This window comes from Myotis brandtii, unplaced genomic scaffold, assembly GCF_000412655.1.
Source record: "Myotis brandtii unplaced genomic scaffold, ASM41265v1 scaffold18, whole genome shotgun sequence".
Taxonomy (NCBI): domain Eukaryota; kingdom Metazoa; phylum Chordata; class Mammalia; order Chiroptera; family Vespertilionidae; genus Myotis; species Myotis brandtii.
This window is the reverse complement of record NW_005356674.1, coordinates 775,781-802,791: the sequence shown is the minus strand read 5'-3', so window position 1 is coordinate 802,791 and position 27,011 is coordinate 775,781. Positions and strand designations below refer to the sequence as shown.

Here is a 27,011-nt window from a genome sequence, read left to right as displayed (position 1 = left end):
GTTGGATGTGACCTGGGGATTTTTTTTTTCTGTCTAGAAAATGTACGTCAGTCACCTGCCATCCATACATGGCAATTGTTTCTACAAATTGTGGCACACTGCATGGGAAGGGTTTCCTTTTTGTTCTTTTCTTTCCTTCCCTCCCATCCTTTCTTCTCTCACTTTTTTTTAAAAAAGATTTTAAACAATTGATTTTTAGAGAGATGGGAGAGGAAGAGAGAGAGAAACATTCATGTGAGAGTGAGACATCAATTGTTGGCTGCTTCCTGCACACCGCTTCGTTCACTCTTTTTTGCTTCCTTAACTATTTCATTATGGAAAAATTTAAACCTATATAAACATAGAATTATATATTGAAGTTCCATGGATTCATCACCAGCGTCAACAATTATTAATCCATGGCTAATCTTGTTTCCTCTATTTTCCCATCCGTTCCCATTTCCAAAATTATTTTGAGGCAAATACCAGACATTGTATCATTTCATCTGGAAACATTTCAAGAAGTATCTCTAAAAGATAAAGGCTCATTAAAAAAATTATCCAACACCACCATTATCAATTTTGTGTTTTCACTTTGATGAGACTCTTGAAATATATTTTTGGCCAGTAATAATAAATTTAAAAATATGAATTATATATATTCACAACTTTCCCCACTTTCCCACATTTCAAGAAAGATTGTGGCCCAGCCAGTGTGGCTCTGTGGTTGAGTGTCGACCTATGAACCAGGAGGTCACTGTTCAATTCGCGATCAGGGCATATACCTGGGTTGTGGGCTTGATCCCTAGTGTGGGATGTGCAGAAGGCAGACGATCAATGATTTTCTCTCATCATTGGTGTTTCTATCTCTCTCTTCCTTTCTCTCTGAAATGAATAAAAATATATGTTTTTTTAAAAAGATTGTGTTTCATGTACTTTATCCTGGGACGACTTGGCTAATCAGAAGTGTTGGGAGGCAGGGAGGATTGGAGGTGGCCCTGAAGGCTGACTTAATGAACAGGGAGAGAGCAGGCAGCTACCCTCAGGAGAGGAGGGAGAGTGGAAAAGGCTGAGGGATGGAGGAGTGCAGTGAGGAGGCAAGAGTCTGAGCACAGAGTTAAGAACTTTTCAGAAGAAATGTTATGACCACATATAGCTTTGTGCTGATTATAGAATCCTGGGTAAGAAATGATTCCGTAGGGTCTTCATCTTCGGAAGAGAATGTGGTTTAAAGAGGTCACATAGATGGAGTGTGCCAGGCTGGGGACTGAATTTGTGTCTGGCTCTGTCTGACCCTAAAGTCCAAGATCTTAACCACCAGTTGTCTCTTGAAGAAGGCAAAGATCTATGGGGATCTTGCATGCTGGATCTGATAAATAAGCCCACAGAAGAAAATCCCAGAGAGAAAATAAGTCTCCTAAGTCATCATCAATATGGAAGCAGAGCTCGAATCCCCAGGTGAAAAGAAAGCATAGGGCATATATTCTAAGCAGAAAAATCTATAAACAGTTAAAGATTAATGTACCTTAGTGAGGCTCCAGCCAGCTTTAAAAAGAACAAATCTTGCCCGAGCAATGTTTTGGCATTCTTGGGGCAGAACTACACAATGAAGAGATGAAAGGGAAGCAGCTGGTCAAACACATTGATTTCCAGGAAGCACGTGGCCCAGGCCTCTGAGGACTTCCTGAGACCTGAGAGTGAATACAGATCAGGGCTCATGCTGTCCCCTGAGGAGGGGAGGTGGCCTCAGAGGGAGGATTGCAGGGGTAGGGTGGGCGAAGAGCCCCTGTGCAGGCCTGGCCTCAAGGCTTCAGTCCATGTCCTGTCTCCTTAGAAGCAGTCCAGAGTGAACGTGCTTTTTAGGCAGCTGATTTGGGGGGGGTGGGGGGGTTGTGCTTCCAAAAAGGGAGAAAGTAGGCCAGGAGCTCATGGATTCATTGACAGAGAACACACTCCAACTAGCATTAGAATCATCTTTGTAAAGACCCTATTCATCTGTGACCTTCCTTCCTCCTCCTCCCTACCCTTTGGATTGATAGAGCCCAGTGATTTACACACAGCTGGGTTACAGAGTCAGACAGGTTTTGAACCTCAGGCCTACCATCTCCTGGCTGTGTGATTTGGAGTAAGTCACTCAATGTCTCTAAGCCATCATCTCGTAGGGTAGTTTCAAGGGGTCTGGCACACACATCCTCAATAAATTCTAGTTTCTTTCTCTTCCTTGTCATTTGAGGCCCTTGACCATCTGATCTCAACATCTGTTCCCAGCTCTATGCTCCTTTCCCTTTCAGTCACCCTCCCCTGCTGGTGGCTTGGTCTTCTATGTCCTCTTAGCCAAGCTCCTGTAGATACTGGGCCCAAGTATCCTGCCCCTTCTCCTCTTCACTCATCACAGCCTCATGTTCCATCTTCACCATGATCTCTGCCGAGTTCCGAGAGCCATGAACTCCCCAATCATGTTGTGTTGCTCACACCACGTGGGGTGGACTCAGCTCTTTCTGGGTATGTGTGCTCGTGCATGCCTACTTCCCCCCCTCAACAAGACTGTGGATGCTTTGTGGCCAGTGACTGTGCTTTAGATTCCTTCCATATTTCTCACGGCCCCTGCTCATGAGCTGGACACACAGTAACAAGAGCTCCATGGACACTCACCAAGAGAACTGGGGGAAGTGTCAAAGCTGTGAGTTTACGGCTCCTTTCAGCAAACAGTAAGCACCTTGTAGGGAGGTGGTTGGAGCTGGGCTTGATGCTGAGGGTACTGCCATGAGTGAGACAGATCCTCAGGAAGTTAAGTCTAGTGGGAGACAGAAGTGTAGCAAGTCGAGGTTTGTGCTTCAAGGACAAGGTGGTGGTTGAGCACAGGGACAAGGTTTAGAAGGATGAGTAGGCGCTCGTCTGGCTGAGGGTGGAGGGGGTGCTCCCAAGAGGGAATGACACATGCAAGAGCAGGGAGGATAGGAAAGGCTGTGGGATAATCGGGGAAAGTGGGATAATCCAATGTGGCTATAGCATTGGATTATCTGAGGGGAGCAGTGGGGGGGGGGGGCAGGAAGGATGGCATGTTCTGACACAGTGGGAGAAAATGTTGGGGAGATGAGTGTGTCCAGGCCATGGGCAGCCTGATATGCTATAACTAGCTGCCTGGACTCTATCCTGTCGGAAATGAGGGACTGCTGAAAGGTTGAAGTACAGGAGTGTCACCAAAAGAGGGAAAGAGAGACATGTAGTCCTGTCTTGGGGATGAGCGTCTGTGCAAGAGCCCAGAGGGACGGAGCCTAGCGTGGGGGTGCAGTGGGCAGCAAGGTGGCTCATTCCACTGCCAGCAGATCGCAAGGGCTGTACGATGATGAGCACAACTGTCTTGTTCTTATGCCACCACAGCCCTGGGCTCTAGCGATGAGAGGAGGATGTGAAAGTTATCTGCCCACCCATTCACAAATCCACCTCCATCTAAACAATCTCCTTGTATCCACCCATCTAACGCACCACCACAGAATGCACCCTACCGCCTACCCATCACCCATCTGCCCACTCATTCATGCACAGCACTGCCCACCCAACCAGCCATCCTTCGGACCATCCTTCCAACCATCCAGCCATCTTTATTTTAAACAAGTTTTCACTTCAAGGCATAACTAGGAACAGAGGGATGCAGAGAAATTCCTGAGGCCTGTGGCAGACTGCCAAAGTGGCTATCTCATCATCATGAGATGGGGATATTTGCCACCCCCAAGACTGTGGGCTGGCCTCATGACTTGCTCTGACAAGCATAATTTGTGGTGGAAGTAATGTTGCACCAGTTCTGAGCGAGGCCTCCAGAAGCCTTTGCAGCTTTTGGTCTTTGTGCTCTTGGGACCCTGCCACCTACACCAAGTGAACAAGTGTGGGCTGGTCTAATGAATAAAAGATACATGGCCCAGTCACACCTGTGGCCCCAGCCAAGAACCAACAGTCAGCCACCAGACATGAAATGCACCCAGCTGAGATCAGCTGATACTGGCCCAGAAGCTTCTCGATAACTGCTAGACCAGTGGTTCTCAACCTTCTGGCCCTTTAAATACAGTTCCTCATGTTGTGTCCCAACCATAAAATTATTTTCGTTGCTACTTCATAACTGCTACTGTTATGAATCGTAATGTAAATATCTGATATGCAGGATGGTCTTAGGCGACCCCTGTGAAAGGGGTCGCGACCCACAGGTTGAGAACCGCTGTGCTAGACTCATGAGGACACATACATGGTTCTTGTTTTAAGCCACAAAGGTTTGGGGTGATTTGTTTCACAGCAAAAGTTAACGGATACAAGTCCTCAAAGTCCTGCCTGTCTCCACGTGGGCTCCAGGGCCCAAGGCCCCTGCCTTTATTTTCTTTGGCAGACGGGTAAGTGGATGTGGAGTGGCCGCAGACAAGACACGGTAGAGTTAGAACAGGTAGGAGAACAACACCCAGCCTGATGAAGATGATGATGAAGACGATCCCAGCCATTGTTTGAGTGTTCATTGGACAAACATGTTGAATACATTATCTAATTTAACCTTTTTTTTTTTTTTTTAATATTTTTTTTTGATTTTTCACAGAGAGGAAGGGAGAGGAATAGAGAGTTAGAAACATCGATGAGAGAGAAACATCGATCAGCTGCCTCCTGCACATCTCCTACTGGGGATGTGCCCGCAACTCAGGTACATGCCCTTGACCGGAATCGAACCTGGGACCTTTCAGTCCGCAGGCCGACGCTCTATCCACTGAGCCAAACCGGTTTCGGCTCTAATTTAACCTTTAAACCACATTGTGGGGTAGTGTTCTTATCACTTTTTAATGGATAAAAACAATGAAGTTTGAAGAGATTAAGTAACTGGCTCAAGGTCACATAGTTTTAAGTTAAAAAACCCATGATTCTAAACCCATTCAGGGAGACAGCCATGGAAACAGGGCAACCAGGGGGGCTGGGCTGTGGTAGGACACGCTGGGCTGTGGGAGCACAGAGGAGAGGCTGTCCCCAGCTCTGACTGCGGGGGTGGGTGAAGGTTAGGAAAGAGACACCTTGAGATGAGAGGGAAATCCACATCTTACAAACATCCATTTGTACAAACTTGCCATCCTTCTCCCGAGAAGCCAGGTGAGTTTTGGCCAAGTTAGAGCTCCCAGAGAGGTTGTGAGTCGAGGCAAAGCTGTGGAGGATTGGGACCCCACGCCTGGCTCAACACCCCATGTCCTGTGCTCGATGTAGCTTCCCGGAAGGAAGACCCTGGCTCCTCTGCAGGTTCAGGCTGAGAGTGACCAGCTCACCAGTCCAGCTGCAGTCCATTCACTCTGCCTCCTCCATGGAGTCAGGCTCCCTCAGACCCATGCTCACCTAAGCAAATGCTACAACGTTGCCTGTGGGCCCAACCTGCCCTGGGCCCAGGCCTGTCTGCCCACAGTGGAGGGAGGAACAGAGAAGGAGGTGCCATCCTGCCCATCCATCCCTTTCTCCCTCTAAGGGCATGCTTTTTCCATCACTGTACCACCTCCTACACAAAACAGGAGCAGGAGCGGTAGACACACTGCTGGGTTGCTCCTGGTTTTGTGGGCACTTGCTAGAGCAGTGATGGCGAACTCATTTTTTTGGTTGATTTTTCTTTGTTAAATGGCATTTAAATATATAAAATAAATATCAAAAATATAAGTCTTTGCCAAAACCGGTTTGGCTCAGTGGATAGAGCGTTGGCCTGCGGACTGAAAGGTCCCGGGTTCGATTCCAGTCAAGGGCATGTACGTTGGTTGCGGGCACACCCCCAGTGGGAGATGTGCAGGAGGCAGCTGGTCGATGTTTCTCTCTCATCGATGTTTCTAACTCTTTATCCCTCTCTCTTCCTCTCTGTAAAAAATCAATAAAATATTTTAAAAAAATATATAAGTCTTTGTTTTACTATGGTTGCAAATATCAAAAAATTTCTATATGTGACACGGCACCAGAGTTAGGGTTTTTCAAAATGCTGACATGCGGAGCTCAAAAGGTTCACCATCACTGTGCTAGAGCAAGCATGTCAAACTTGCGGCCCGCAGGCCGCATGTGGCCCACAATGAATATTTTTGCGGCCCAGCCAATATAACGGCATATAAGAAAACATTAATTTTATCATTGCTCTTGTTCTATTTTATACTATACTTTTTGAAATAAACCTATGTTTCTATGAAAATTGAAGCTTGTGTTTTTTTGTGGCCCAAATAAACTTAAACCTTGTTTATTTGGCCCGTGTTAGCCTTTGAGTTTGACATGCTTGTGCTACAGTATTGTTAGTGCCCATCACATCCTTCCTGTCAGCCCTTGCAGACATGTCGCTACCACATGGACCAGGGCGTGGGTCTCTCCCTGGGAATCTGGAACTGTGACACTGCAATAGGGGGTGTGGTGGGAGGTCACAGGGGCACTAGATGATGAGCAGTGGCGAAGGAGCATAGAAGCCAGTCTGGGGACAGGGGGCAGGGAGGGTGGGAGAGAGAGGAAGAGAGGAAAAAGAGGAGGACGAGGATGAAGAGGAGAGAGAGGGGAAGGGGGAGGGAATTCGGTCTTTTTTCTTTCCAGCCTCTTGTGAACCCTGTAAATGTGTCCTGTCCTTGGGCCCTTCCCACTGCTGACATCCTGGGACACCTGGTGCCCCATCTCTCTTATTTAGGCTAGTTTGAGGAGCTCCTGTTTATCAAAATGAGAAAGAAAGAAAAAAGGCCTTGAAGGTGCCCAGCAAACACCAGGAACAATGTTTGCTTACAAATTGCTATGTCTCTCTATGGCAAGTGAAATTCATCACAAATTATCTACTAAAATAAAGAGATTGTTTTGGCTTGCATGAAAGATAATGAAAGTGACATTCTGAAAAAGAATAGGAAATGCGAATTTCAGCACCTCTATGAGATTCCCCTACTTCCCCCCCCCCCCACACACAAAAAAATCAATTTACTTAAAAAAAAATCTAGAGGCTACAATCTGGTAACAGCATTTAGAATGAAAAATACACATACCATTTGACCCAGCAATGCACTCCTGGGAGTCTTCCCCACAAAAGCACTGGTTTGTGAGGGCTGATGTTTAAGGGTGTTTATTGCAGCATTGTTTGTAGCAGCAAAAAAAGGAAAATCTTTAGATGAGAACTTCCTAAACTCTCTTGAGTACTGTGTTCCACATATTATTAAGTGTATGTGTATAAAAAGGATTCTGTGTATAAACAGACCGTATTTTTCCGTGTATTAGACACTATTTTTTTCTAAATCATTAGACTTAAAATCGAGAGGTGTCGTATACACGGAAGTCAGCCGAGGAGGGGGCCACGCAGGTGCGTCACTGCCCATACTTTGTCACACAGGCTTCCTCCAATCACAAGCCTTATTGTTACTGACATCAGCTGATGCCGTAATTGCAGGTGGAGGTGGAGAGTACGCAGATGCGACAGGGACCTGAGCGTTCTGAGCCCATAAAGATGTCAAAAAATAAAAAGATAAATACCGGTAGGTGATTGTCTTACTCTGCAAAATTCAAACAATGCAATCAGCTATGCAAAAGAGCATGGAAATAGAGCTGCAGAGAGACAATTTGGACCTCTTCCCAATGAGTGTATGATCAGGCAGTGGAGAAAACAGGAAGAACAACTCCTTAAGGTGCCAAAAAAGAAGAAGGCCTTAAGAGGAAAACCAGCAAAATGTTTAAAATATTGATTTCTTAATTTTGGGTTGGAAAAGTGGGGGGCGTCTTATACATGGGGGCGTCTTATACACGGAAAAAATACGGTACTTCAAAAACACTGATTTACACAAAGTGAAGCAGGCGCGTTTATCATGGGCTTCTCAGCACTATTAAGATGCTTATTCAGATATTATTTCATGAAGTATTTATTGAGCTAGAAATTGTATTGGGGAAGAGAACAATGATCAAGACGAATTCTTGCTTTCAGGGAACTTTGAGTCACCGCTGAATCAATAATTTCAAGAGTGATGAAATTCTCGTCCAAGAGAAGGGCAGGGAGCTAGGAGGGGCGTGGGCAGGTCTGACTTACTCAGGACTCCCACAGGGCTTCCGGGGGGGTGGGAGGGGGGAAAGTGACTTCAGGTGGAAAACTGAAGAAGCTGTGGGAATAAGCCCAAAGAAGGGAGAGAACCATATGCAAAAGCGCCAATGAGAAAGAGAAGGTTGAATGTGAGAAACTGATAAAAGCAGGTGTGGCTGGAGCAGAGAGAGCAAGAGCTGTGAGGGTGGGAGGGTGGAGGGGGGTAGGCTCGAGGGTGGGAGGATTGGGGGGCGGGGAGCAGGCCACCCCAGGAGGAATCAAGTCTTCACTCCAAGGGCAAGCAAAGGAAGCGCCAGAGGATTTAACACACACACACATACACACACACACACACACACACACACACCCCTTTGTTGAGGTATAATTAAAAACCACATCATTTATCTATTTTTGTTCATAGTTTGATGAGCTTCAGCAAATGTATACAGTTGTGCAACCATCAGCACAATCTAGTCAGAACATTCCTGTCACCTCTGCAAGGTCCCTGTGCCCACTTGCAGTCAATCCTCACTCCCACCCTCAGCCACCACTGGCCTGCTTTCCGCCTCTATAGTTTTGCCTTGTCTAGAAATTTCATATTAGTGGAATGATACACTATGCCGTCTTGTATGTCTGGCTTCTTTCACGCCGCATATTTTTGAGATCCACTCATATTGGGGCAGGTGCCTATCGCTAGGTTCCTCTTTTAGCATTCCATTGTTCGGATGAATCTGTTTTTCCATTTATCCGTTGGTGGACATCTGCATGGCCCCAGGTTCTGGCTACAGTGAATAACGATGCTATAAACACTCACACACACGTCTGAGTGGACATGTTTGCATCTCTTTTGGGTGGGTACCAAGAAGCGGAATTGCTGGGTTGCTTTTAACCATTCCAGTGGGTCCGAAGTAGCGTCTCACTGTGGTTCTCTCAAGACCAACAGTGGGGAGCGTCGCTTCGTGCGCTTCTGTCCTTCATGTATCTTTGGTGAAGTGTCTGGCTTCTGGGATTTCACATTTGATGACTCACTTGAAGGACTCAGAAGCAATTATTTATGCCTATGGTAATGGGTTATCACAGCAAAAGGACACACAGCAGGACTAGCCTGGGGAGAAGACACGGCAGATGGAGTCTGGAGGAGCCCAGGCCAAGGCTTCCCAAGTTCTCCCTCCTGGGGTGGGGGCCACACAGAGCACACTTTCCCCTCCAGCACTGAAATGTAGCATCAGCATGATTGTTTCTGCCTAGGGTTCGATTCCTGGTCAAGGACATGTACCTGGGTTGCAGGTTTGATCTCTGGCCTGTCAGGGCACGTGTGGGAGACATCCAATCAATGTGTCTCTCTTCTCTTCTCTTCTCTTCTCTTCTCTTCTCTTCTCTTTTCTCTTCTCTTGTCTCCTCTCTCTCTCTCTCTCTCTCTCTCTCTCTCTCTCTCTCTCCATCCCTCCCACACTCTTTCTAAAAATTAATGGATAAAATATTCTCAAGCGAGGATTAACAACAACAAAAAAACAAAACAATAAAACAAAACAAAAACTCTAACAATTCCCCCCTGAAAGAAGACTAAAACCCAATTACGAATCATCCAAATATTTGCCTGGATCTGTGCAGGGTTTTTATCATGGGTTGGTGATGAGGGCACTTTGCCTGCACGACCAGCCATGACCACCAAAATTCCGGGCTCCTAGAAGGAAAGCAGGTGTTCATTATAAATCACATTTGCACAGTCGAGGCAAGCTGGTACAGGATTCAGTGCCCCGGGCAGGTTTCTTATCACTCAGACATGTAGGCAGTGCTTCAAAAGCCAATTTCTCCGGTGCCAGCCAAGGGTCACCCCATGAGCAGGTCCTTCCAAAGAGCAACACCGGGCCTGCTGCACACGCCCAGTCAAATCTTTGGATCTTTTTTTTTTTATGTTTTTTTTTATTGCTAAAAGTATTACAAAGGGTATTACATATGTGTCCTTTTTTTTTCCCCCCGCCCTTGACAATCCCCTGGCCTCCCTTACCCCCCAGTGTCTTATGTCCATTAGTTATGCTTATATGCATGCATACAAGTCCTTCGGTTGATCTCTTACCCCCCTCCCTCCTGCCCCCCAACCCTCCCTGGCCTTCCCGCTGCAGTTTGACAATCAGTTTGAGGCAGCTCTGCCTCTGTATCTATTATTGTTCAAAAGTTTGTAATGGTCTTTATTATCCATGAATGAGTGAGATCATGTGGTATCTTTGGATCATTTTTAAATTGGGTTTTAGTCTTCCTTTTTTTGGGAAATTTTTAGAGTTCTATTCTTGTTGTTGTTAATCCTTACTCGAGGATTTTTTTTTCATTGATTTTTAGAGAGAGTGGAAGGGAGGGTGAGAGACAGGGAGGAGAGAAAGAGAGGTGGAGGGAGAGAGAGAGGCAAACATCGATGTGAGAGACACACATAGATTGGATGCCTCCCACATGGGCCCTGACAGGAGGAAGCGATGGCTCCCCCAACTTGTCCACAGAACACAATATTGTCATTGTTTCTCATAGTGAAACTCCCATGACTTTGTGGGATTTTAGAATTTTGATCATTTGGGGAAGTTGGGACCAGATGAATTCCCTTCTGGTTTTCGGTCTATGGTGCCATGAACATGTCCCTTTGGGGTTATTTGAATAATTCTAAAAATTTTTCTGGTGTATGCCTAGGTGCATTATTACAGATTGTTTATTAATTACACATGTGTGTCTATAATGCTGAGTTCTGGCCGAAGAAAATAACTTCATGACTGAAATGGAACGCAGTCTATGCAGGGAGACCTTTGCAAAAAGTGAAGGCAGAGACACTCAGCATAGGAAGTGAGAGGATGGGGATAAGGATGTTCATAGTCATGTATTAACCCAATTACCAAACGCACCTTGCAAATCCGGAGCACTGTCGGTTTAAAATGGAATTTCACATCCTCCTGTCCCAAATGACACAGAAAGCATTATAAATGAAAACGTCTTTCCTGAGGCTGAGGCACAGAGCTCCTCTCCTTTGGCAGCACACGCTGTCACAGGAGAACCTTTATTTAAGGCTGGAAATTCTATTTACCCAGGAGCCCAAGCCACTGTTTTTCTATTCTTGCAAAATAAACAAAACACCCAGGCAAACCAGATGCAAAGAAGGCCCGAGGGAATGGAAAGGAATGTGAAATCAGGTGTGCTGGTCAGAGTCCAGGCAGCAATCAGGAGCTCAGCAGTGATACACATTTTCTCTCCTCTGATACTAACAAGGGGGGGGGGGGCGGTTACGGGCATCAGTGGGACAAAGTGAGAGTAGAGAAATATACATGTGAGTGTGGGTATGTGGGTTTGTATGTGTGTTGTTTTATTTTATTTATTGATTAAATATATTTTTATTGATTTCAGAGGGGAGGGGAGAGGGAGATAGAAACATCAGTGATGAGAATCATTGATCGGCTGCCTCCTGTACGCCCCCTACTGGGGATCGAGCCCGCAACCCAGGCATGTGCCCTTGATGGGACTCAAACCTGGGACCCTTCAGTCTGCAGGCCGACGCTCTATCCACTGAGCCAAACCAGCTAGGGCTGTTGTTTCATTTTAGAAGAGGACAATGTAAAGGCTCAGAAGTGAATGTTTTGCTTGGTGGGAGTCCCATGATACAATCACGAATCAGAGAGATGGAGGCATCTCCTCCCAGCCTTGTTGGGCCTGGTGCTCTGAGCCTGTAGAAAGGCTGAACAGGGAGATGGTGGCATGTGAGGATACCGCTCTCGGGTGCACACTGTAATAATAAACCCCTTCTGAAGGGGGTGATAATAAATCAAGCTCATCATGCTGCTTATTTTGCCCTTTCCTGCCTCAGGGCCTTTGCACATGCGGCTCATTCTGAAAGCCAGTGGCCTTGACCCGTCCCCCAAGTCTTGTGAATTCATCTTTCAGGTTTCAAATCCATCTTCTCTTCCCTGCCATGGGGGGGGGGGGGGGAATCCCTGATGTTTTTTAGGGTCTAAACTCTGTACTGCTTTGAAGGCCCCTTTTCAGAATAAGAATAAAAATTATGATGTGAAAGTCAGACCCCTCCAAGGGTGTTGGAAAGTGAAAGGCTAGCGCTTAGCTTCTCGGTGAACCTGCTGCCTCTTGGTGTCAGAGCACACAGTGTATTTGCTCTCAGAGCCCTCGTCACAGTTCATAACCATGTCTAGTCCTGTGGGTATTTGATTCCTGCCCACCTCCCCAGTGGACCACAAGCTTTTAGAGGGGAGAGACTGTGTCTGTTTTGCTCATTCTTGTACCCCTGGGGTTTAGTCTAGTGCCTGGCACATGAGAGGTCCTCAATAAATAGGATTTGAATAAATGAATCCTGACGTTTGAATCATAATAATCAAAATCATACAACTACTAGCTTCCACTCATTGACAGTCACCTCTTGCCAGGCCCTGGATGGCAGTTCTGAAGGTACAGGTACGTTGGAAGCCTCAATCAGTGAAAACGGGAGAGAGACCCACAAGGGCCCTGGGAAGTGAAGGGAGACTGAAACCGAGGTGCCCCTGATCCAAAGACGTGACTTCTGATTCCTACTGTCAAGGGCATCATGACGCCCAGAATAAACACGACTTCATGAGTGGTAGGGACTGCTCCCAAACTGTTTATTTTTTATTTATTTTTTATTTTTTTAAGAGGAGACTCTTCTGAAGCTGCTTCTTGGGAAACAGAACCCCTCCTCCTATACATACCCCTGCAGCCACGTTCTTAAGCCAGTGGGTCTCAGCTAGGATGATTATATTGTGCCCCAGGAGGAATATGGTAATGTCCGGGGGCATTTTTGTTGTTACAGCAGGACATGGGGGGATGTTACTATCAGCATCTAATGGATAGAGGCCAGGGATGCTGCTAAGCATCCTGCAATGCACAGGGCAGCCCCTCACAGCAAAGAATGTTCTCAATATAGCCCAAGCTGAGAAACCCTGCCTCCAACCCAAAGGCTCCCTCTCCACCCCTTTTCCTGAACAGCACAGCTGTTTGCAGGGTGTGTGTGTGTGTGTGTGTGTGTGTGTGTATGTGTATGAACCCCTCCTCCTATACATACCCCTGCAGCCACGTTCTTAAGCCAGTGGGTCTCAGCTAGGATGATTATATTGTGCCCCAGGAGGAATATGGTAATGTCCGGGGGCATTTTTGTTGTTACAGCAGGACATGGGGGGATGTTACTATCAGCATCTAATGGATAGAGGCCAGGGATGCTGCTAAGCATCCTGCAATGCACAGGGCAGCCCCTCACAGCAAAGAATGTTCTCAATATAGCCCAAGCTGAGAAACCCTGCCTCCAACCCAAAGGCTCCCTCTCCACCCCTTTTCCTGAACAGCACAGCTGTTTGCAGGGTGTGTGTGTGTGTGTGTGTGTGTGTGTGTGTGTGTGTGTGTATGTTTTCCTCCTTTGCCTTCTATACTCCACACAGAACAGTGGGGCAACACTGCTCAGAGAGCAAGGAGGAAGATATTCAGCAGAGTAAATGTGATGTAATTTCAGTTATACATTCAGCTTGTTAAAAGAAAACTAACATTATTGTAACAGGCCCTGTTCTAGGCCAGTACATCGGGTGGCCTGGGAATCTTGTAAAAATGCAGATTCAGAATCAGGAGCCTGAGAGCCTGCATTGCTAACCAGGCCCCCGGGGATGTCCGTGCTGGGGCCCGGCACCACACTTGGAGTAGCAGGTTTCTAGGTACGTAGGACAGATCAACAAACAAAACAAAGACCCCCCTGCCCTTGGAGAGCTCCTAGTCTGGCTAGAAATATATTGGACCCAAAGAAAGGTAGACAGGCTGAGGTCAGAGGCACTCGGAGACGTAGAAAACCAGAGCTGGAAGAGAACTTAGAGGATGTCTGTTCCTACTTTAGAGGCTGGGAAACTGACGCTCACAGTGGGAAGGGAGCTAGTCAAAGTCACATCCTTTGTTGTGGCAGCTTTTGGACAAGGCTGTTGGTTTCCTATTCCCTTGCATTATCAGGGTCCTTAGGGACCCCTTTAGGGTGGCAATCAATCATGGTGGTGGGGCGGGGGAGGAATGGTCAGCAGCTTCAGAGGCTGCAGGAGTACAGGTCTCGGGGACCCCCACAGGAGGCCCCCACTGCTCTGGACCCAGGAAATCAATTTCAGTCATCCCCCTAATGACACATGCAAACACTGGGATATATTTTGGGAGATTTTAGGTTTCTTCGACTGACCCTCTGTTTTTCTGCATGACTAAATCTGTAGCAAGGATGAGCCAGGAGAAAAGGATGGAGAAGTAACCTGAATGCATTCAGGCATTTGGCCGGCAAGTGTAAAGAGTAAACTCAAAGCAGAATTAGGCCAATCAAAACCTCTTCCTATTAGGAATGGAAGGATAAATCCTGAACCCATGCCAGGCTCCTGTTCCCATCTTCCAGGGCCCAGTTGAACAAGGCCACCTACCCAGAGTTTCAGATTGGAGAACCGTTCGCATGGTGTTGAAAAGCAACTGCCTCCTCCACTGCTAGGAACATAAACTTTTAAATTCAGGCCAGTTGTAGCAAATTTCATGGAGTAGCTAAAAAGAAGAGCAACATCTGGCACACTGGGCATTAATAATACAACAAAGGAAGAAAAAGAGAAACTTTTCATTAGTAGTTTTTGATGTCAATTTATTATTTATCCCTTTGTCAATATTCAAACAGGCAGGCCATCATTAAACATTCAGAAAGATCCTCTAACAGAGTCGAGGCATCTGTCTTTCCTCAGTTTCTTCTTAGAAACCTGGACATCAAGAGCTCAGGCATTTATAGAATAGCTGTGTTAAAAATATCTGCTCTATCAAAAATATTGTTTGAGGATCACTACTTAGAAATATTTTAGTTGAAATTTTATCAATGGCCAGTAAGCAGGCAGATTCTGGTTCTTAAAGGAAGATCTGGTGTAAATCAGCAAAAGTGTGGCTTCCAAACTTTTAAGTCCTCAGTTGGTATTATTTTGTTTGAAACCTGGTGTTGACAAAGCCCACTGTTTGTTAATTAGCATCCTGTCAAATCTCTCCAATCAAGACCATGCTGCACCTGGTCCTAGTTTAAAAGTGCATTGTGGGCAATTCTGATGTGACCCACAGGGGACCCTGCCATGTGCAGAACCACCTTCAATGTGCATGTCACAAGTACCCCTTACAAAATGAGAAGGCCTCTTCACCCAAAGGTGCTGAGAGCTTTTGCCTACTCCTAATGGCCTGCCACGCCATGTTAACTTCTTTGATAAATGTTCATCCTCGAGACACTTGCTCTTCCTGAAAGAAGGCATCCCTTCCTGGGACAAAAGACTCCTCAGAAGTAAAATTATTCTTGAAAGAAAACAAATGAAAAGTGGAAAAAAAGAAAAAGAAAAACAAGACCGAATGCTCTCTCCTTAGGAGGAGCTCAGTGAAGAAGAGGCTGACCCTCCCTAGCTTGTCTCTCCTTCGCTGTTCTGGGTGCTGTTGCCTTTCCAAGAACTGTCCGTGGAATAGAGGTTGTGGTCCTTGATGTAGGCGATGACGGCATCCGGGAGCAGGTACTTCACGCTCTGCCCGTGGCCCAAGGCCCTCCTGATGTATGTGGCGCTGATGTCGTTCTGCACTGGCTCCCTGACCAGGAGGATGTTGTGCTGGCACCTCTGCAGGATGGGCGAGTCCGAGATGTACCCCTTCAGGTCGTGGCCAGCCCGGCCCACGCACACCAAGCCGAACTTCTCCACTATTTCCTGGATGTGCTCGTCTTTCCAGAGGTTGGGGGTCTGGAAGGTCTTCAGGATGTCTGCCCCGCAGAGCAGCTTCAGCTCAGGCACGGCTGGAAAGACAAGGGCAGATCCCAGCAAAGTTACAGGAAGGGTCACGGCCGGGAAAGATAACGTATTCCATTTGCAATGTTCATAAATGCTCCTTGGAGTGTATTGGAAACTCAATGTCTCCATGCTCATGACTTAAAAAGAAAAAGCATGAATCTGAAGCCACTTCAGGGACACACAGTTACAGGTAATAATTCAATCAATAAATCTTTGTTTGCTATTGGTGAAGTGCCAAGTGACACAAAATAGTTTTTATTTTTAGTAGTTGCTGGATCCTATGCAGAGTGGTCCAAAGGTGGCTGTGCTGTACCCAGAACCCCATCTTCTGACAGAGGAATCCTTCTTTAAGCCTGAGGACTAACAAGCTGAGGGCCTCAGACAAGTTACTGCCCTTCTCAAAACCCATTTCAGCTCTAACACGTGTGCTTCTCTAAGTAAGCCCTCATCATAAAGGTTAATTGTAAAGGATAACCAAAAGGTCTCTAAGGCCCCAGCTGATGACCTTGTCATCTGTTTTCAGTGAAACAAAGCTCTAGTCTAGAACAACTGATCAATGTGGATAATCCTTTGACATTTGTTCTAATAGAATGGCGATAGTGCTGATAAAAGAGTACTTAACATTTATTGGGTGCTTACTATGAGCACTACTGGTTGCTAAGCGCCTTTTGTGTATAATCTCATTTGAGCCTCAGAACAACTTTATGAGGCAGGTATTATTGTTGCACCCATTTTGCAGAGGGAGAAAGGAAGGCACAGAGAGGCAAGTGACTTGCCTGAGGTCACTCCCTCATCCAGGCAGTTAGTATTCAAACCTGACAGCCAGCCGCTAGGTGGGGCATTTGTAACTGGTAGGCTCTGCTGCCGCCTGCTGGCAGGAATTGTACATGCATCAGAACCGAGAAGCCCTTCCCGGATTGTACAGGAAAAATCAAGTCCATGGGAGAAGCAACCGGCAGGACCTCTGGCCCTTCTGGAAGGGGATTCTAGCTTTGGTAAACAGCACAGGCTGGGGTCCTAGAGCGCTGGCATCTCTCAGTCACCAGGAAACCTCAGTTGGGAGGGGCTTCAGGGATACCACCTGCTGGGGGAAACCTGATGTAAGTGCTCAGTATAGGCTCCTCTACTGTGGAACCTTGAAAGGAATCTGGACCTGGACCAGAGAAAGGAAGTAAAAGAGGAGCACTAGGCCAGCTGTGGAATAGAAAGTGAGAAACCGAGTGTCATGGGGAGGTCTGAGTTCCAGCCCCAGTCGGGCACAGGCTTCTGTGGGGCTAGAGCCAAGGCCTTCCTTCTCTGGGCCTCGGTTTCCCACCTATGAAATGGTGGGCACTGGATTTGTTTACTCAGCAGATGTAATTAGAGAAACACACTTTTCAAACACTCTAGCAGGATAATATTGGTATAAGGGAATGACATTCAAACATATATTAATGCATGATGCACGAATTCTCCATGGTTAAGAACAGGATTCTAGACACCTTAGATTCTAATCCTGTCATTTAATAGTGTGACCTCAACTTTAAAATGAGGATATTAATAGTACTTATCAACTAGGATTATTTTAGAATCAAACCAGCTTATAAATGTAAAGTACTTAGAATAGTAATTGGAACAGAGTAAGTGTGGTATGTGTTACCTGCATCCATCAGTCCGTCTGTCCATCCATCCACCCACTTATCCACCAATTCATTCATTGACACATCCATTGAACACTTACGGGGTATCCCATGGCCTTTTATAATCAATGAAACTGCATTAAAAATTTTTCCAATAACTCACACTTTTCACTAATTTGGCTGGTCCCATTGCTCCAACTTATGTGTGGGTTTGAATTATTCTGCACCTGTGAGGTTTTTACTCACTTCTTATTTATTCAATCATTGTACTACAGCCTAACACCAGAGTTTGTCCTTTCAAACAGTCGGGTGGTTTTTATATAGCCTTCCTCTGGGGGAGGTTAAGTGATGTACATTTAATTCCAGGGTCTCTGGAGGCTTAGGACACACACCCCTGTTCCTATAGGTCAGAGAACAAAGACACTCCCTTCTCCTCCCAGTAGATATTTGTGGAATGATTTCCACATATCGGCTTCAATATTAGATGCCGCTTGACTCATTAACAATGACAGTAGGAGCATGATTCACTCTGAGCCCCTGCTCACCCCTTCTCTGGTCCTCAAGTCAAAGGCATGTCTTCTTCTGGCAACAGGTGCTCAGACCCCAACTCTGGGCCGTCCTGTCATCAGGCCTCACAGAAGTGTTCCCATATCCCTTTCAAATCCACTCACATCACTGCTACACAATCTTCAGATCAAGTGGGTCTCACCATCCTAGCCCACAGTACATAGTCTGAGGTGTTGAATAAAGGCTACCATTGGACTTGTCTCAACAGTGATGCAGTGACACAAGCAGGAGGTGCGCTGGCATTTTCGGGCAGGGTGCTCTCTCTGAATTGCCACCTGCTTTGAAAAGCAGAGATTGACATGGAATGTGAGCGAAGTGCCCCCAGGACCTTTTCCTTTGAATGTCCAGCTGCCCTAACGCCTTTTAAAATGTTTTTTAATTGATTTTGAGAGAAAGAGAGAGAGGGAGAGGGAGAGAGAGAGAGAGAAAAACATTGGTGAGAGAGAAACATCATCGATTGATTCCTTCCTGCACGCCCCCTACTGGAGAATCAAGCCTACAACCCAGGCATGTGCCCTGACCTGAAGTTGAACCGATGACTGTGCGAGCTGCCCTCTTTGACATTAAAGGGCACCAACCCTGACGTCAGTCAGCCCTGGGTTCGAATTTCAGACCTGCTGGGACTCTGGGATAGTTGTAGCAGACAAGCCTGCTTCCTCAGTTGTAAAATGGGGATGATAAAACCTCCTGTGGAAGTTATGGAAATCGAGTGAGAGAGGGAATGCTATGTGCATTTCCTGCCTAGTGCAGGATATGCACACGGCCACGTGGGCCACACGGACACACACAGGAGAGTGGGACTTCTAGGCCTAGACAGGAGGACACCAAAGATGAAGCCAGGTACTGGCGTCTGTAGGGCAGCACCCAGCTTAACCAGACAAGTCAGTGTGAAATGGAATCAGATGAAGTGCCTGCTCGGGTTATATGGAAAGGGAGTCCTCTGAAGGTCACTGGGCTGTGCTCAGCCCCATCAGCCCAGGGCGGGGACCAACTTCACAAAAGACAGACACAGTCGGCTGTTAAAGGACCCAGGCATCCTCCATCCCAGTGTGACACCCATGTAGCCCAGGACGCAGCAAGCAATCCACATGACTGGTGAGGCCAAGGAGGATTGCAAATCACAGGAGTGATGGGCAAAGCAGGGCTCTGGCAGCCAGAAAATGCTGAGCTCAGCCTATAATTTGCAATCCCAGAGTAGAACAGCACACAATAAAATACACAGCACACAAACAGTCTTTTAGAAATATGTCACTAGTAACATACAAGCCACCTCATCAAAAGCCAGACTTATGCTGAGAAAAACATCTTCCTCTTTTAATTGCTCTACAATTTTTTTTCCTGATTACAAACATATCTCTGTCAATTATGGAATATATAGAAGATATGTGTTAAAAGCAGGAAATAATAATAATCCTATATAATACAAGCCTAATATGCTAAGTGTCTAGTCATCTGTTCAACCAATCAAAGCGTAATATGCTAATGCCGTTCAACCGCTTGCTATGATGCGCACTGACCACCAGGGGGAAGACAGTTGACCAGTCGCTATGATGTGCACTGACCACCAGGAGGCAGACACTCCAACCAGTAGGTTAGCTTGCTGCTGGGGTCCGGCCGATTGGGACTAAGTGAGAGGGGCTGGACATGCCCTGGAGCCCTCCTGCAGTCCCTCCCCAGCTGGCCAACCTCTCGCGTACCTCCCTGGCCCGGCAATCATGCACCGGTGGGGTCCCTCAGCCTGGCCTGCGCCCTCTCGCAATCCGGGACTGCTCGGAGGATGTTGGAGAGACCGTTTTGGCCCGATCCTGCTCAACACAGGAGCTGCTCCCTGGTGGTCAGTGCGCTCCCACAGGGAAGTGGGCCTAAGCCATCAGCTGGACATCCCCCGAGGGCTCCCGGATTGTGAGAGGGCACGGGCCGGGCTGAGGGACGCCCCCACCCGAGTGCACGAAATTCGTGCACTAGGCCTCTAGTTATTTATTTATATATTTAAACTGAACAACCAAATGACCAAACAATCGGTCGCTATGACACGCACTGACGACCAGGGGGCAGACGCTCAACACAGGAGCTGTCCCCTGGTGGTCAGTGCGCTCCCACAGTGGGAGCGATGCTTAGCTGACTGACAGGCTCCAGATGCCGAGTTCACAGCTGGCAAGTGCAGCTGTAGCGACACGAGCTTCTCCCGCCTCTGCCTTAGTGCTACTGAGTAGTGGCGGTGGCAGGCGTAGGGGGGCTGGGAAGAGCGGGGGTGGCACAGTGCCTCACTCGGGCTCGGACTCCTCCCTGGCCACCTGCTGCTTCGTGGGATGTCGGACTGCCGGTTTTGGCCTGATCCCTCGAGGGTTCCCGGATTGCGAGAGGGTGCAGGCCAGGCTGAAGGATCCCACCAGTGCACAAATCTGTACACCAGGCCTCTAGTAATAATAATAATAGTAATAATAATCTACACTAATAAAAGAGAAACATGGTAATTGGCATACGACCGCTACCCTTCCCATTGGCTAATCAGCATATCCTTATGCAAATTAACTGTCAGCCAAGATGGCGGCCGGCAGCCAGGCAGCTGGAAGCGAACATGAGGCTTGCTTCAGTGACTGCAGACTCCAACGTTCCCCGCCTGACTTGCCGGCCTCTGAGTTGCAACTCTAAGCAACTATGTACTATGTTGCAAATAAGAAGCTAAACAAAACCCCAGAAACCAGCTTTCAGCCTGCCGGGATCTCAGAGCTGAAGTTATACATTGTTTCGATTATAGAACGGCAAACAAACCAGATACGAAGCCTCAGAGCTAGAGCCAGAGCTAAAGCTGGCCCAGAATAAAATAAAAAAAGAGAAAAAAAAGGAGCGGTTGGGAGCTTCAGTCAACAACCGCCAGCCTGAAAGCAGCCCTCAGCCCCTCACCCAGACTGGCCAGGCACCCCAGTGGGGACCCCCACCCTGAAGGGGGTGTGACCAGCGGCAAACAGCAATCATCCCCTCATCCAGGCTGGCCAGGCACCCCAGTGGGGACCCCCACCCTGAAGGGGGTGTGACCAGCTGCAAACAGCCATCATCCCCTCATCCAGGCTGGCCAGGCACCCCAGTGGGGACCCCCACCCTGAAGGGGGTGTGACCAGCTGCAAACAGCCATCATCCCCTCATCCAGGCTGGCCAGGCACCCCAGTGGGGACCCCCACCCTGAAGGGGGTGTGACCAGCTGCAAACAGCCATCATCCCCTCATCCAGGCTGGCCAGGCACCCCAGTGGGGACCCCCACCCTGAAGGGGGTGTGACCAGCTGCAAACAGCCATCATCCCCTCATCCAGGCTGGCCAGGCACCCCAGTGGGGACCCCCACCCTGAAGGGGGTGTGACCAGCTGCAAACAGCCATCATCCCCTCATCCAGGCTGGCCAGGCACCCCAGTGGGGACCCCCACCCTGAAGGGGGTGTGACCAGCTGCAAACAGCCATCATCCCCTCATCCAGGCTGGCCAGGCACCCCAGTGGGGACCCCCACCCTGAAGGGGGTGTGACCAGCTGCAAACAGCCATCATCCCCTCATCCAGGCTGGCCAGGCACCCCAGTGGGGACCCCCACCCTGAAGGGGGTGTGACCAGCTGCAAACAGCCATCATCCCCTCATCCAGGCTGGCCAGGCACCCCAGTGGGGACCCCCACCCTGAAGGGGGTGTGACCAGCTGCAAACAGCCATCATCCCCTCATCCAGGCTGGCCAGGCACCCCAGTGGGGACCCCCACCCTGAAGGGGGTGTGACCAGCTGCAAACAGCCATCATCCCCTCATCCAGGCTGCGCCGGCCGGGGTGGGGGGGCCCCCCCCCCCAGTGCACAAATTTTTGTGCACCGGGCCTCTAGTAATAATAATAATAATAATAATTCTGCTTTCTACAAATCATCAATAGTTAAGTATATTTTAAAATATTTATATTTTTCTATATACTTGAGATTATATATATAGGACTGTATCCTGTTTTTTTCCACTTACCTCATAAGCATTTCTCCAAACCAAGAAAACCTTTTGTGTAGATTCTTCATCCAGGTATACAGTATAATTTACTTACACATGCCCTTATATTTAAACACTGAGGTTGCTTTTATTTTCTGCCATTATAAAAACTGTGTGATAAACATCTTGCTGCATAAATCTTTGTCCTGATTTCTAATTATTTCCTCAGCTAGATTCCTGAGAAGGTGGGGTGTGAACTATATCAAGCAAGAGGCATGGACATTTTTCCCTCCTCCTTTTTTAAAAAAATATTTTTATTGATTTTTAGAGAGTGTGGAAAAGGAGAGGGAGAAACATGGATGAGAGACAACATCGACCAGCTGTCTCCTGCATGTCCCGTGAGCACCTGCAACCCAACTCAACCCCACCCAGGCATGTGCCCTGCGAGAATCAAACCAGTGGCTTCTTGGTGCATGGTCGACACTCAACCACTGAGCCACACTGGTCGGGCAGGGGCATGGACATTTTAAAGCCCCTGATACATTCTGGTCAACTGAAAGCCCACTTTTCATTCAATGTAAACTTCCTTTTTTAATAGTTACTTTAAATGAGAACAAGATGAGTAGCATTTAGGGCAGTGATGGCGAACTTTTTGAGCTCAGTGTGTCAGCATTTTGAAAAACCCTAACTTAACTCTGGTGCCGTGTCACATATACAAATTTTTTGATATTTGCAACCATAGTATAAAAAAGATTTATATTTTTGATATTTATTTTATATATTTAAATGCCATTTAACAAAGAAAAATCAACCAAAAAAATGAGTTCGCGTGTCACCTCTGACACGCGTGTCATAGGTTCACCATCACTGATTTAGGGTTTGAACAGAAAGAAGGGGATACAAGACAAACCCCAATGTTACAGGGCCAAGCAGAATGGGCTAGGAACCCTTAGAAAAATAAATCCCAAAAGAGAGTGCTGTGAGCTTTGGCAGAGGGAGTGAGGAGTCCATCTCAATGAAAGCAAATGGGATTGTTTTCACGGGGAAGGTAAGTTCCAAACTGTGCCTCAAGGGGAGCCGAGATGGGAAGGGGAGGAGGGACAGGCCGGGTAAAGAGCCAAGACAGGGATTCTGGAAGCATGTGCAGAGGTGACGTGCGAGAAGATGGGAGCCTCAGGGGGGGCATGCCTCCCACATCACAGGGGGCTCCCAGCCTCTCACTGGAGGCTCCAGCATTCCCCAGAGGCACGAGTGCCCAGCACCTATGCTGTTTCCTGCCTTTGTGCCTTGCTCAGCTGCCCTTCTGCCCAGAAATGCCCCCAACTCCAGATAACCTACTGATCCTATGAGTCTCGGTGTAGGTGTCTCCTCCTCCAGGCAGCCTTCCTATTCTATGCCTGGACTCATCACCATTCACAGCCTGTCTCCAGCTCAGGTCTAGGGTGGGGGCAGGCTATCTCTGTTCTCAGCCTGAGCCCAGAGCCTGGTCCGGGGCAGTGCTGAGTGAGCATCTCTAGACCCCTATTCGGAGTGACTGCTGAGCCAGAGATGATTCAGAAAGGAGGCAAAGGCTGAGAATGATCACTCCTGTGCTCATGACTGGGACAGGGGGAAGAGCCCATGCAGTCAGGGGGAGAGGCAGAGAGCAGAAGAATATAATAAACACTGTATAAGCTGGTTACACAGGACACTCTATAACTCCTTCCTCCTTAGATTCCTGCTCCAGTACACAGTTCCCCAAACTGGCCATAAAGCCTGTCCCCAGAGTGACCGTGAAACACCCAGATTCCCAGGTGCCATTCCCACTTGGGCGGTCTGGGGTGTGGTCTGGGAATTCATGTTTTTAACAAGCCTCACAGGTGATTCTGCTGCGAGGGATCCTTTGACCGGCATTTGAGGACTACCGCATGAAACCTTTGGGGCCTGGTGGCATTTTCAAGTCCTTTTAGAAGGTTGTTTCCCAGTCTGTGTTCTAGGGAGCACTAGTTGTGAGAATTACTAACATGCACCAAAAAGAGTTCCATGATTAAAACATGACAATGGCTGCTATTTCCTTTTCCTGTGGGGTCACAATGCTCATGAACATAATAAAGGCTCTGAAAAGGCCTGCAGTAAAGAAACCATTTTAGGTTTGTTTAATCATGACATTCCCAAGCCCGACTGATCTGGAGATAGTGTCCCACCAACCAAAGTTGGGAGAGCTGCAGATGGGCTGCTGGAATTTCAGCCCACTGGGAAAGTAATTAATTCCCTCTTGTGTCAAGTCCTGCCCTCCCATCACCTGGTGTTCCTGTTTGTTTGCAAGAGGGGGCCCTGCATTTGACTCCCACCCCAGTACCATAGCTGCCATTAGAGAAAGAAGGTACTCTGAAATCATAGCTGACAAGGTTAGATCATACACCAGGAGTTGACAACAGGGTACAAACCCAGGGTTACAAACTGAAAGGACAATCCAAATCAACTTTAAATTCTCTTAAAAACAGGTCTTCTTTCCTGAGTAAGCCACTGAGTTACACTGTTGTATTAGTTTCTCAGTTTAAGGGTTATAATGGCACATTTTGTATTCAACAAGAAAAAACAACAACACGCACCCTGAAAAAAACAAAAAGAACAAAACAACAAAACAGAAAGGCTAAGGCTTTTAAAAGAACCCCAGCACCACTCACCCATTTATCCCTGTGTAGCCCTGACTGTAATCCATGTCACAAGCATAAGTCACAGGGTAGGTAAACCCCTCTGGGGCAGGAAATCCCAAGTTAGCATAATGATTTACAAGGGGTGGTGGCAGACTGATTAATCTGACCATTCAGCCTGGGAAGCCTCACCCCAACCAGGCAGGCCCCAGAGGTTCTCCCTCCCACAGAGGAGGGGGTCAGTACCCACCTGCGGGTGCTGGGGAGACAGCTCTGCCTTGGCCCCGACCTTCCTCCTGGGGCAGATATCTGAGTAGTTCGCTGTGATGATGCCTGTGTTGTAAACATAAGGCTCAGGGTGTGTCTGTGCGGCCTACTGTCCCCCAAGGCCACCCAGGGGCTCCCAGATGTTAAGTCTCAGCCTGCTTCTGTCCATTTTAGGTAGCACATTCCACAATTATTTGCTGAGGACCTACTATGTGCCAGGCCCTGTGCCAGGTGCTAGACAGAAAGCAGACACTGTGGGGTCGTCCAGAGAGGCCTATCCAAGACAGTTTGTGGCCTTCTGTGAGCCCAGCATGAAAGGGGAGGAAATTAGCATATTCCTACTCTTCACATTTTTTTTCAATATCTCACTTTTTAAAAAGAATGAGTAGGGGTTAAGGACATGGCTATTAGAATCAGACAGATCTGAGTTCAAAACACAAATTTTCATTTGTAAAGCGGGGATAAAAACCCACTTTTTAGACCAGTGATGGCGAACCTATGACACGCGTGTCAGAGGTGACACGCGAACTCATTTTTTTGGTTGATTTTTCTTTGTTAAATGGCATTTAAATATGTAAAATAAATATCAAAAATATAAGTCTTTGTTTTACTATGGTTGCAAATATAAAAAAATTTGTATATGTGACACGGCACCAGAGTTAAGTTAGGGTTTTTCAAAATGCTGACACGCTGAGCTCAAAAGGTTCGCCATCACTGTTTTAGACTTTTGTGAAGGTAAATGAGCAGAAGGCACTGGCCCACAGCTCAATCCCCAAAAAGATGCTCACTCTTATCGTAAGTTACTATCTTAGAACTAGAGAGAGTGATGGCTAAGAGTCTGGCTCCAAGCCAGGCTGCTTGGGTTGGATCCCAGTTCCCCACCAGGCCTGCTGTGAATCCCTGAGCGAGGGTTTCAGGTCTCTGTGTGAAGGTTCAGCATCTGCGTGATGAGGAATAATGACAGTGCCTGCCTCCAACGGGTGGTTATGACCATTAAAAGAGCTGTACATGCAAAGTGCACTGAACAGTGTGCACACAGAGCAAATCTCGTTACACGTTAGCATTTCAAATATGATTAGCCTCACCAATTTGGCATGCGTGGCTCTTTTAGCATTCTGTCTTCTGCAAATCAAGAGATTTCTTCTTTTTTTAAAAAAAATCAGACACAGATAATCACTATGTCATATCAATTTGATCTTCCATCTCCTACCTACTGTACTATGCACTAACTAGAGCTGTATTTGAGAGGGAGCAGTGCCTGGTGGTAAAAGCATATGCTTTGCAGCCAGGGCAGGTGGGTTCAAGGTTAGGTTCTCCTGCATGTCTGATCCTGGAAGGGTAACTAACACTCTCGGAGCCTCACTGATCTTGTCTGTTAATTGGTCATGAAAGTTCATGCCGGCCTCATCTCCGCTGAGTATCCCAAGAACACGAAGAAGGAAGTGCTCTACCCTGCCAAGTGCTGGGGAAGAGGCTCAATGCTGATGATTACTGGGGGTGGGCTCAGTGTAAAGATGAAGTTCTAGCATTAGACTGCCTGGGTTGGAACTCTGGCTCCAGCTTGCAGCTGTGCAATCTTGCTGGGTTTCTTATGCAATCTGCCTCCAGTTTCCTCATCTGTAGGATGGGGTATAATGACAGCCCCATCCCAGAGAGCTGCTGTGAGGATTAACTGAAGAGCTTAGCACCGGCCCATACACAGCAAGTGCCCAATAAATGTTAGGTGTTATTATTATTGTTGTCAGCCTATCTTCCCCATAAGATTGTGAACAGGGAGCGCATCTAATTCATCCTTATAGTCTTAGTACTCAGGAACTGCTCACCCAGAGTCAGCTAAATTCAGGAATGATGGAAGGAGTGGATAAAGAATACATTTAATTCTGGTCCAAAGTCCTTCCTGATAATCTCAGAGACTCAGCTAAATTTTCTTAAGGCCTAGCTGTGCTCCCATATTGCCTTTCTGCTTTGGTTTTAGTAAGCTTCATCCCTACAGTTTCACTCCTGGCTTAGTCTGAAATCTCACATCAGATTGAAGTAGGTTTGGGTCTCACTTCCGCTTGCTTACTGCAGGACTTTGAGTATGTCCCTGACCCTTTCAGAACCTCCATTTCCTTATCGGTAAAATGGGGCTAAACCCACCTACTTCTCAGAGTTGCTGAGCTGATTAAATGTTATATACAT

At 47.3% G+C, this 27,011-nt stretch overlaps 1 protein-coding gene across 8 annotated transcripts in view; it reads right to left on the bottom strand.

The window, feature by feature from the left end:
- The window catches only part of LOC102258798 (nicotinamide/nicotinic acid mononucleotide adenylyltransferase 3), a 91,705-nt gene that overhangs the window by 25,365 nt on the left and 39,329 nt on the right, over positions 1-27,011 (bottom strand). For 5 of the 8 annotated variants that reach the window (XM_014537474.1, XM_005863514.2, XM_014537477.1 and 2 more), the window contains 2 exons: positions 24,814-24,896; positions 14,616-15,803 (listed from right to left, as the gene is read on the bottom strand). In XM_014537474.1, the coding sequence (XP_014392960.1) occupies positions 15,421-15,803; positions 24,814-24,896 (466 nt within the window). In that variant the 3' untranslated portion in view covers positions 14,616-15,420. Of the gene's footprint in view, positions 1-14,615; positions 15,804-24,813; positions 24,897-27,011 lie in introns of those variants that run through there. The other 3 variants (XM_014537471.1, XM_014537472.1, XM_005863516.2) reach the window with 2 other exon arrangements.